At 36.1% G+C, this 12,610-nt stretch overlaps 1 protein-coding gene across 1 annotated transcript; it reads right to left on the reverse strand.

The window, feature by feature from the left end:
* Positions 1–3,923: 3,923 nt before the first annotated feature.
* LOC149002797 (homeobox protein knotted-1-like LET6) lies at positions 3,924–9,909 on the reverse strand. The gene is made up of 4 exons (XM_089137110.1): positions 9,320–9,909; positions 8,916–9,165; positions 4,797–5,041; positions 3,924–4,289 (listed from the first exon to the last, which is right to left on the reverse strand). Exons 1-4 carry the CDS (start codon positions 9,632–9,634, stop codon positions 4,086–4,088), a joined length of 1,014 nt encoding a protein of 337 aa, XP_088993236.1. The 5' UTR covers positions 9,635–9,909; the 3' UTR covers positions 3,924–4,085.
* Between the last annotated feature and the right edge of the window lie 2,701 nt (positions 9,910–12,610).

Genomic DNA, 12,610 nt, shown 5'->3' on the forward strand with positions numbered 1-12,610 from the left:
CTTTTTAGAAAAAACAAAATTTTTTATCAGTGGGATTTACTGATTTTTGTGGCCAGGAAGCCATGGGGGAGCACTCTGTGCTCCCTCGACGGGGAGATCGACGGGGAGATGATCCGGATTCAATACTCTGTACTACTCGATGAGTTTACCACCACAAAAATATGTGGGGTCTACGGAGATTTGTGGTGGTGAAGCCGTGGGGGCACAGAGTTCTCCTCTGGTGGGGTGCAGATCCGGAAAAAGAGGGGGCAAGGGAATCCCATTGCATTGCATGTTGCCATGTTGTTAAGGGTGTCTTGTGTGGTTGGGTGGGCTCGGTTTGAGTCGAGTTGAACTAGATTCGGTCCGAGAGTGAGAGTGGATTTTTGGTATTGGTGCGGCCCCTTTTGGCGACACCTGGTGACATTTAATTCAACGGCAATAATTGAGGGCAGAATCGTAATTTGAAGATATAAACTTAGTAGTTGTTAAATTATAGCTTCGACTACCTCTAAATTATATTATTTATTTGTATAACCCCCTGTTTCTAAAAAAAATCAACGTCAACATGTATGCGAGCTAGTTTACCTAAAAAAAAAAAAAAAAGTTTACCAAACAAGAAAAAGAAAAAAAAAAACATACATATGAACTTGAGCTATGGTTTCCGTTGGCAAAAACAGAAAATTATAGTTTTCAAAAAGAAATAAAAGAAATAAAAAAAAGAATGTTAGGGAGTAAAGATCACCTTCCCTTGGAAGTAGTCGTTCCGCTATAGGTAAAAGCCCCATGCCTTTTTTTTTTTATGTCTTTTTTGGGATGAGTGTATGGTTAGGTTTGGGCGAGAAAAAAAGTGTACGTTAGGGGAGGGGATAGTTGGAAGAGTTCAGTCCCTGTATGCTAAAAAAAAACACTGGAGGGTAGAGAGTACCCTTATTTAACCTCCTCCTATTATACATAAGGGTGCCGGGTATATATATATATATATATATATATTTGTTAGTGTTTAAGTTGGAATAACTTTTGAAATGTGGGAAGGGTGCTAAGAAAAGATATATACATATTTTTTTAGTGGTTAAAGTTAGAATAACTTTTGAGATGTGTGAAGGGGGTGTCAAGGGATATTTTCTTTTGATCGATTAAAATTGTTTTCTTCATACTCCTTTATTATATATATTTTTTATTTTTTTATGTCTTATATTATATATTTAAAAGAGAAGTCTATGTCTTGTCTGTCTAATAATATATAATTAAATATAATATTTTCTATAAGTATATTAATAATATTTATTTATTCACCAATATAAAAATACTGAAATTATATTAATCATATTTCAGTACCTAAATTATTGACATGATGTTATTTTATGAATGTGGACATCGATTTACTTGTTATGCAAATGTAAGTTATTTATTTAATATATATAAAACAAAACATATTTCATTGAAATTCTTCTTTACTTATGATCTTCAACAAAATGGTGAAATTAATGTTATTGAATTCGTTCAAATGATAATTTGGCAAATTTATTTATTGATGTATTATTTACTTCAAATTTTGAGAAATTGATATATGATATTGGAATGTGTGTTCTCAAAGATACTCCATGATGTTATCATTAGAAGGAGTAAAATACGTGTTGCACTATTTTTTCTTTCACCAAGATTTGTCCCATTGGGTTTTTCTGGTAAGATTTTTAATGAGGTATCTACTAATACGTATTATTTAGATATGTATACTCCTTTTCCTTCACTAAGATTTTTTCCACAGGGTTTTTCTTAGTAATGTTTTAACGAGATATATTATCTATTGATGGACATCCAGAGAGAGTTATAAATAATATTGATTATGGATGTCCATCACCCCTAAAGAAATCATACCAAAAGATGTAACTTCCAAATGAAGATCTCAGCTATCTCAGCATGCGACCTTGGCGATCCGCATTCCTATATTAACCAAAGATCTTAGCAATCCATTATTTCATATCAAGATCATCTTATTGTGTGCAAGAATCATATATTGTTTCTTTGTAGACTCTGATATTTCTATATCAGAGAAAATGTTAGTTTCATTATAAATGTAATAAATAATTCAATAGAAGAGTTGAACGCATCTTGTCCTAATTTTCTTTTTTATATTTAACATATTTTCTATATTTTATAATAAATAAGAAATAAAGACGTTTAGGTCATTCCGTGGGGTAAGCTATATTGGGAACAATAATATCATTTTACAGTTTAAAGGATATTTTGGTATTTTATATTTTAAGTTTTAAATAAATTCAATAGAGACAATACCATTTAAGTTATTTTACTTATCACATACTATTAAGAATGTTTGGTTTGAACCTTTGCGCTCAGGTGAACCAAGCAAACCAATACATTGATTCGGTCTTTTGGGTCATTAAGTTCGCAAGGCACTTCTCGGCAGAAAAACTTGTTGAAAAGAGGGCTTCCTAGTGACAGTCACCTGTCACGAGTGGCTTATCGGCTGACTTCTTAATGAGCACCCAACAATATACATCTCGAATAAAGTAACGTTGCCAGAGGATTCTGTGCATCTCTCTCCAGACGTCAATCAACACATTAATTTCAACATTAAATGCACTAAGATTCATTAAATGCTCATTAACAACCTAGAAGATTCTCATTCGTCTGAGGCTTTCTTGAGTGTTATACCTACCGTTTTGTTTGCCGAAGATTGGACTTGCTGTCACATCTGTGTCAGCATGCATTATTCAGTAGAATTTTGCACAGTTGTCTTGAGACTTCTTCATGAAGTTTGGACACTTAGCTTGCTGATCAAGTTACGCATCTCAAGTCATCGCCACCCTCCTTTTGGGATCAAGAGATCCAAGGGCTATGAAACATCTTCACCACCTCAGAGGTATGAGTGTGATATTTATACAAACACTCTACTCGAATAAGGAAAAGAAAAAACATTAACTCTGGTCATTACTCTACTACAACTACCCAAAAAGACATTCTCTCATCATCTTCTAAGAAAATTAACTCCTCTTTACGAGGATTTGTGTTCATCAAGAATCGACTTAATCATTTGAGGTGACTTCTCACCCCAGAGGCAGCCTACACTCACAACCTTATTTTCTAAAAAGCAAAAAACCAGTTGTAATTTTCTTAAAATCCAGTAGGACAACGGTCAGATTTAGAACAACACATAAAAAATATTAACTACAAATAACTTTAATAATAAATATTATATAATTTAAAGCATAATAGTAGACAAAATAATAGTGCAGATCCAGTAAAAATCTCAGAAGAATTAAAAATTTTAAAGCCTGAAATGCCTATTAGGTATTGGTATAACCAATCAGGTAAATAATGACCACTGGTCACAAGACAAACCCAACATAAAATTACGGACCTATCATTTTGGGTTCATATTCTGAATAGAACCCCAGTGAAATTCTGTAACACGGGGAACAAGTCGCCAAAAATAATAAAAAAAGGTCCCGTTGGCACTAGCCGTAGCTACTCATCACTCTACTTCCCAGATAACAAATATAACGCCATTTTCACTTTCGCATGGGAAGGATTCCCTCAGCTTTGAAGACACCCCTTATCCCGTTCTCTTATCATTCCTGCCTCCTTGGTTGCGCACCTTTGATGCTGTTATCTTTGACAGTGTTAACAGACACAACCACAGATACCATCTCATGATATCCTGCAATAGAGTAAACATTGCCCTGTAAACGCATGCAGTACCTGCCTTGAGGCAGTAGTAACCACTATAAAGAACCAGAGATCTTGACCACGTACGAAGTAAAAAAGTCAGTCATCACCACATCTACATTAAACCACCAGTGTTTTCTCCATCACGCAGATTCCAAATGATGAAAAAAAAGGAGGAAAAAAAACTTCTCCTGATCAAAACATGATTCAGTTTGGAGAAACCAACAGTTCATTGTGTTTTTCCAGTATAATAATTCAAGAAGTCTACACATGAATCAGGTCCCAGAAACAACATGCAGACAATAAGCAGAGTTCGGGCAATAACCGGTTGGTCAATCAGTCACCCAGTTATGAGGAACCGCCTCTACAATACATGAGTTTGCTAAGGAAGAATTATGTATGCTCTCATCAACATTTCAAAGAAGTGTTGGCGTGTAATCCACCGGGAAAAGATTGCCCATAACAGTGTCAGTGAAGTAGGGAGGATGTGTTGGATCTACCACCATAAACTGCATCTCTTCTGAGGGTTTCCAATGGCGCTTCCTTTGATTAATGAACCAGTTGTTTATTTGCTTCTGATCCAAACCTGTTGACTCTGTAAGTGCCTGCTTTTGTGATTCCTGCACCCAAACTAACTATTCTTCACTCTTCCATGGGTAAACTGGGAGTGAATTTCACAAAAGAACAGCTTAAAGGACAGGCAACATTTCAGTCCTGAACAAAATATATGATTGCCATAAAAAGACCAAGTTAAGCTATTGAATAAACTGAGTTCATGATGATAGCAGTCTTCCAAAGAAAACATATTATGTCAAACCCTACACCAAGAAAGGAATTCTGGGGGTAGGGTCTGGACTCAGGACATCAATCACAATAGAAAGACTGTTCATGATAACTTAATTCCTACACGGATCAAACCTGTGAAGTTCATTCAATACACCAGCATCAAACTAAAAGGAACAAGGAAGAACACTGAGCAGCCATGTTATGCCATGACTCTTCAAGGGCCAGAATCTAATTACAAAGAGATTTCATCGTGAACTAGCAAAATTTTGATTTTGTTGGTTTATTTTAGAATGTTTCTCCTTCCATTTTCTGAAGAACAAAATTGTAAGTATAGTACATACCGAGGGGTAAGGCCATCTGTAGTGTCTGCTCCACCATTCCAGCAACTGCTGTCTAGCTTCCTTTGGCAACTTCCCTTTCTTTCTCTTCTTCGAAAATTCCTGTTTGAGACTGCCCAAGTATCCACTATACTTGCGCAAAAGCTGACCCTTTAGCTCTTTGTCTTCAGCTTGTGGATTAATAAAGTTTTCATTTGCATCAACATCTTCTTCAGATGATCCATTACGATCTGAAGCTGTGCCACATGCTGATGGAAAATGATTGACAGGTACGTTGAATAAGCAAGACATGAAGCACCGGGATAAACACATGCATTCGTATGGATTATCCGGAAAAACAGGTTCATTATACAAGCAAGACATGAAGCACGAACTAAACACATGCATTCATATGGATTATCTGAAAATACAGCAAATTTTACAATTTTCATACATAAATTGTTTCTTCAACTGGATTGAAAGCTTAATCTTCAAAAGCAAATCACAAAAAAAGGATTAACTGAACTACTGACAAAATACCATGTAGTTATTAATGAGGGCCACATTATCCTTGATTCTAGATGCCAATGATATCATTCAAATACTAGAGCAAATTCGTAGATAAATACATCGAGAGGAAACATCAACTCCTGTTAATGTTGTGTCCAGGGATGGTAGAAATGGTGCAGGGGTGAATCCACCTTAGTCTTATGCATTGCCTTCACTAGACTAGCTTAACATAGTCCCAGTTTTTCATAAAACAAACTTCTTTTTTTTTTTTTTTTTGGGGAAGAAACCTATCAATATAACTGTTCTAAAATATTTTTTTGTATTGTATTGGATCCGAGGCACAATGGTAGAGCATGTGACTCCAGATCAGAAGGTTGCATGTTTGATTCACGTCAGGTTCAAAACCCCCAATATAATCTATTTGTTTTATTCATCCAAGAAAAGAGAGATCTTTTTGTATTTTTAAAGAAGAAAAAAGAATACATAACTAAAAACTAACAATCCATCTTTAACTACTGAACCTATCAGAAAAATGAGTTCCAAAGGATAACATGCATGCTAGGTTAGAAAATTTAGCCAGCCGCAAAGTAAAACAGTTCAACAGGTTGAGCTAAACCAAAATAGTACATTCATGACCACAGATACAGACCAGATTATCTCAGATAAATAAGATTATTGCATAGGCTTCAGATAGAGCTCAGAAGGTATGATTGATGAAAAGCCAAAGAATTTTCCCTCCACAAGTGCACCTCCCAGTTCAACTGTTGATGTCTTAGGTACAACACAATTGTTGATATAGTCCCTCAGATGCAGTCATACCACTGCACATTATTTGGAACCTTGACTTAGGCATATACAACCAGCTAACCATAGCTCCTACTACCAAAACATGGACTCTCACAGTATAGCTTTCATCCAACCACAACCTCCAATATTGTTGGAGTCCCTTAATGGCACACATACATCATGCACAAACTGTTCATATGACAAATGTTGCCACACAATTATAGGCAGGCATGCAATTCCTATTGCAAGGTCTACCCAATGTGCATACCCATTTTATGTACAGACAATACATACAATGCTCATATTCTCAACACAAATATACATGCTTCAAAAGATCTTTCTCATGCATGAAGTCATGCTAAGACAGACTTCAGCATCTGGTGAATACTTGGGCTTTGAATGCAACAGTGGTCCATTCCCTGCCCTAGCTACTTCAACTGCGGATGGTCAAGGACAAACCATCTAAATAAAATTTATGACAATGTAACGAGTAATATATGACACACGAACCTATGCTTACTTCAACCCCTGATCATATAGTTGCAGGACTATTATTCTCCAATGGCACACAACACCCATTGGTCATCAAAATACAGATTTTGCATTGATATGGATCAATCCCCTATGATGAAATCACTTTACCACAGGTTCAGGAGCATAACTAAACTAATACAGCATACAACATGAATGCATAATCATGAAACATGCCAACAAGAAGACATGGGTATGCTAGAGATGTATTGGCATGCATGGTTCTCCATTCTTCCTCTTTCTTGCTTTCCTCTCTAGCAGGCTACGTATGGTGCTGCTCAATACATAGTTTTTTTCAATTAACGTATACAATGAAGAGTTTCATTGTAGTCTACACTCTAAAAAAACTTCAGCATTCCAACTTCAGGAGAAGATAATAAATACAATCTATATAAACAAAGATTTTGGTACATTTATCAATCCAACCAAGCAAGTGCTTCAAATAAAGGGCTATCCTCGAGAGACAAGGGATCCTTTTTCTTTTTTTTGCGGTGTTTTTCTTTCTTTTTTTTGGGGGGGGGGGGGGAGGGGGGATGGAAACTGACAAGTAAAGGGAACTTTCAATATATTCTTTAGCAAAGAGCAGCAGAGAGATCAATCAGTCAAATCCATTATTATTCAGTACGTAAACCCATACACTGAGTCTTAAAAGGAATTAAAATTATTGATTTTAAGAAAGCAGTTTACTGCTTCCAAGGGGACCTCTAGTGAACCATGCGAAACCAAAATAAATAAAACTTCTACAAACAAGCTACAAGATGATGCATTTCACATACATATTATGATAATACAAAATTATTCATCTTTGATCCCCAGTACCTCCTCTTAGATATAACAATAAAAAAATTGTTGTAAATTTACCAACATATTCTTCTGCATAACAATTTCTGAGAGTAAATTCTAATTGCCTTTTCTTTTCCATGCTAATTCTTCCAAAGTAAGATAACCTAGGAATTAGGAATTTCCATGCCTAACAACACTAAAAGAAGTTTTGTAGGAAGGGTGATATTAATTCAAATATTTAGAAGTCAAACAATCAGAAAATGAGTTTTATTAAAGGTGGAAACCATGAAGCTAATGAAGCGCACTATTGAAGGAGCCGAGAAAACTAAAACATAGTGCTACTGATCTTACTTATATTGAAGAAAGAAAGAAAGTTTCTAAGGAATAGAAAATGAGAAATGTTGACTTTCTGCTGACACACTCAACAAAATAGCATCCTAAAGAGAAGTAATTCAAAATATCATCAATTTCAGTCAAATCAGGAAAGAAAAAGAAAAAAAATCCAAAGAATAGCAAGACTAATTCAAAGTTCATAAAAATTTGTCTTTTCATAAATATATGGCTCATAAGCTAAGTTGCCCTTTCAAAAAGCAAAAACGTAAGACAACAAGAACCAGCAGATTTAACATACCTGGAATGATATTAATAATACAATTTAGATAAGCACAAGAAACAAAGTAGGAAACAACCATTATGACAAATTTAATGTAACCTTTACAACCAAGCTAGCATACTACTTGGTTGTAATTTTGAAATGAGACCCATCAGTCTTATCTTGAAGCTGTAACCAACCTCAGCTAAAAGAAGACCTCCAGCCACGCAAAAAAATCTTTAGAAAGAAGGGGAAAAAATTAAAAAAGAGGAAATAGGAAAAGCACAATATTGCATCTTCCAAGTTAAAAATATGATGAATGAGCAGCTGGAAGAACCTAAGAAATGTGTATGAATAATCTGATACAAGGAAGCAACAGAGAATACATTATAACCAAATAACAAGTCAAAGAAATTATTTTGAAGGGAAGGCTTACTCAGATTAATAACATGAGCACCTCAAGCAAAACAATTCATTAATCTACTGGTGATTATCTCAGCGATGCTACAACTAAGAAAATAAATAATACGAGCTTTAACAATTAGAAATATATTCCTGCTGTCTTCTCCTCTACGTATTTTTCACTGGTTCTGTATTTCTTACACATCCAATATAGCTAGCTAGAGAGCCATTTCTTACCACATAGACAGAAGGCAACTCATCCTCCACAGAGAGAGCGAGAGAGAGAAGAGAGAAGAGGGGGAAAAGAAAAGAAAAAGGATAAACCCGTTAGGAATCCCGGCTAATAGCTGAAAGCTCAAAATCCTAACAACACTGAGAAAACCATGAGACATTAAATAACAGGCTAACCTATAAAAACATGAAAAAACGAAAAAAGCAGCATGGTGCCTATGTTTACGCTTACATGCATGGGCTTAAGCTGCAAGAACTAATTATTTTAACAAAGAAAGGGGAAAAATAAACATAAAAGGGTTCATCACCAGAATCAGTGGAGGAAGAAGACATAGTGAGAGCCTTGAATTGAGATTCGATACTTGAAAGGAAATTCATGGCTTCTTTGAAGGGTTTCGTGAGCTCTTGCTCGTACTTGATGAGCATCTCACTGTAAGCCTCCATGAACTGATCCAGCGCTGGGTCTTCACCTATGCATCTCTTACCATACCGAGCCATGGCCTCCTCAGACGCGCAAGTCTTCTCTAACCTAGCCACCACTTCAGGAGTTGCTCCCACCTGTTTGGAGAAAACGAAAAGGACACCTGATTCTTCTTTTTCTTTCCCTTGTTTAGTCGTTTTAGGTCAATGGGTCTCTTTCTCAATACCCTAAAAATCAAAGCAGGAAAGATGATTGCATAAAATTATTATCATTTATCTTATTCTTCTTTACCTTCTGGCAGTTGACGTAGGCAGTTAGGAGACGAGGGTAGTAAGGATGAGACATGATCTTAGCCCTCATAGAGCAACCATTGGTGCCGCTGTTGTTGTCATCGAGCATGAAGGAAGAAGAACCACTACTGCTATTGTGATTTTGATTGTTGTTGTTGGTGGTGTTGGTGGAAGGCAAAGGAAGAAAAAGATTACTAGTTTCTGCATTAGGAGGAGTCATCAGGGGCATCATCATCATCAAGGACGAGAACCCATTTACGCTATTATCTGCAAAATTCATCAAACATGAATTACTACCACCACAATCACCCTGCATCTCTCTTTCTCTCTCCAGCAACAGTAGGCTTTCTATGATTGTTAATGGGTTTTCGTAGTTCTCCAGGGTTCTATCTTTTACTGCTTTCAGGCTTTTTAAGGGTTAGATGAAAAAGCAAATTCAGGGCTCCTTACGAAATGAATAATTTCCCTTTTTCTTCTGTACATCAAAAGAATTCTTCATTCTGTTTTTCTACTTTCCTCGCTCTAGGCTTTTCGTCTTCCAAATCCCACTCCAGTACTCAGTTTTCCTCTGAGCCTCAACAGTAAACACACACCGTGCTATGATTCTATGAGAGAGAGAGAGAGCGGTCTTATTGGTGACGCATGGCACAGTTTGCACACGCGGTGATTAGAAGTGAAACAGGAAAGAATAAAGAGCGCCCCATGTTATCCTGTGCCCACTCTGTAAAACTTTCCTTCCCGAGATAATGAAAACCCTTCCCCTTGGTTCTTGCACTGGCACTGGTCCTCTGCTCAAACAGGCTTCAGAAGTTCAGAGATGGAGAGGAGATAGAGAGAAAGCAATAAGGTGCATCAAGGGCTAAGGAAAGCAAACGAGAGACACCCAGATCGAGGTTGGATCAAGGTAATGGTATTCTTATAAGTAAATGAAGGGGAAGATTCTAGGGCAAGCAATTACAACCCCACACGGAGAAGAGGGCAGTAGGCAGTAGGGTCAGTGGCCCAGGTGCCTTCTCTCTACAGTCTACAGTGTACTTTTTATGTCAATCAACCCGTTCATTTAATGGCTCATGCTCAAGAGTGTCACCTTCTCTTTCTCAGGTTGGTGGTCTTGGCCTTGGGTTCTCTCTGTCTCTCGAGAGTCGAGACTCGAGTTTAACTCCATTTTTATTTTTCGTGTCTCTATTCTTTATCAGTGTCATTCCATCAAATCGGTAATTATACACTGTAGAGAAAAGTGATGGAAAGAAGGACTGTCTGTCAAGTTGGTGGGACACTCCGAATGTCCCTTCCCCTCTTTATGTGGATCTCTTAGTCTTAGCTGCTCTCTGCTCAACTCTTCATGGCTCCAGCTGGCTAGCTGAACTCTCCCCAGCCCAAACGCAGGCACAGAGAGTGAGAACTGCAATTAATTCAGAATGGTGCAGGAGATTTTGATCGGGCCATGTTAACTTAGTTGTAATCTAGTGTAAATCCTAATTATTTCCAGCTGTAACTTTTGAGGATTCAAAATCATTTCCTTACCATTTGTAACCGAAGCAAAACATGTCTTTTCCTCATGACATGTATATGCCACCTAAAATCGTCAGACACAGATATAAAGGTCACAGGTATTTCGGCTTATTGAGAATTTCTGTTTGGTTCTACTTCTACCCACAAAAAAAAAACCTTCTGTTTGGCAAACAGGATTCTTTCAACTGTGGAGATCATCTGTGTTGTTTGTTCTAGTTAATTTTCCTGCCTAATGCATCCACAGAGAACTATGAATTACGGTGGCTGGTTAATGGCCCACCTATTAGGTCATGGACTTTATGAAGGCTTTTATTCCATTGATGCTCTGCAACTATGGAAGTCCTTCATTGTGGGAGTAGTGGATTAAGGAAAAGAAGAAGAGATTAACTGTTTCTGGAAGCCTCTGTTTAACCTGAAATCTTGCTTGAGTGGCTTTAGGAGGAGTTGGAGCAAAGGGGTCTTGAGAGACTGCTTTGGAAACTCCCATGCAACAGGCAACTCCTCTAGATCTGGGCCAGGTTGGGCAAAGACTAAATTATTCAATATATGATAAATGATAATTTTCTGGCAGAAAGAAAGAAAAAAAAATGATAATTAACTACAATTATTATTGAGAGGGTGTAGTAACTATGGAAAAGATCTGCATGACCATTTCACTGTTCACCTTAAAAAGATTGATTCACAGAAGACATGTATTAATTGCACCATAATTTTCAATTGGTCCGGCTGGCTCCTGCCTTTAAATGAAAATCTTCTTTTTCGTTTACCCTTCTTTTAACGGGCAATGCCAGTGGATCTAATTTGAATACTCCAAAACATTGAGCGGCAATTATTATAAAAAACATTCAGTGATTAAATATTTTTTTATCATGTCAATGATGGGTTAGTCAAGTGGTTAAAGACCCGCCTCCCACGCGAATCTACTAGATGGCATATATATATATATATTAGTAATTTAGTTATCACTCCATAATAATAAGCCATCTTTCAAAAAAAAAAAAAAAATCATTCGCCAAAACCATTAATTTGCACAGTAGTATTGTAAATTAAACCACTTGTTCGGTTGTTCTCACCTAAAATAAGAAAATTTCATATTCACCAAATCTTTTAAATTTATCAATACTTTTATATCTTCAATTTTTATTTTTATTTTATTTTTTAACAAACAATTTTTATATATTGAAGGGTATTATATAATATATCGTCACGCAAAGTCGAAACCACAACCTCTTCATTAAGAGCTGTTGGTTGTACCAACCAAACAACCCTTGGATGATATATGTGTGTGTGTATATATATATATACTTTTAATCTATAGTTTCATCAGATATTAATCTCCTATATATAATGGTTCTTTTCAAATGATTTGATGAGTTTAAAGAAAGGATTTCTGCACTTAGGATAGTTTTTTTAGCATTTTGTCTTTGATGAAACATGAAGATGAGGGAGATATAAGGGTTGTATGGTAACGTTTCTATTTTATTTTGTTGTGTTTATGATTTCATTTTCACTGTTTTTGAAATTATGTATAGTTACATTAGGGGGGAAATTATTTTATCACAAAAAAAATGAATAAAACTGGAAAAAAAAAACTTTGAGTTTTTAGTATTTCAAAATATGAGGTTGTGATTTGAAGTTAAGAAACAATAAGAACACCTCTTTGCCCTTTTCAATAGAGATGTTTTTCTTTTGTAAGAAACACCAATTCTGTCTCTCTCAAATTGGGATCAAAATTGAGCCAAAGTGCCAGTTCGTTTCAACAATGGTAAAAAATGCACAA

This window comes from Hakea prostrata, chromosome 10 (assembly GCF_041222555.1).
Source record: "Hakea prostrata isolate BN-2017 chromosome 10, UWA_Hpros_2, whole genome shotgun sequence".
In the NCBI taxonomy this organism is placed as follows: domain Eukaryota; kingdom Viridiplantae; phylum Streptophyta; class Magnoliopsida; order Proteales; family Proteaceae; genus Hakea; species Hakea prostrata.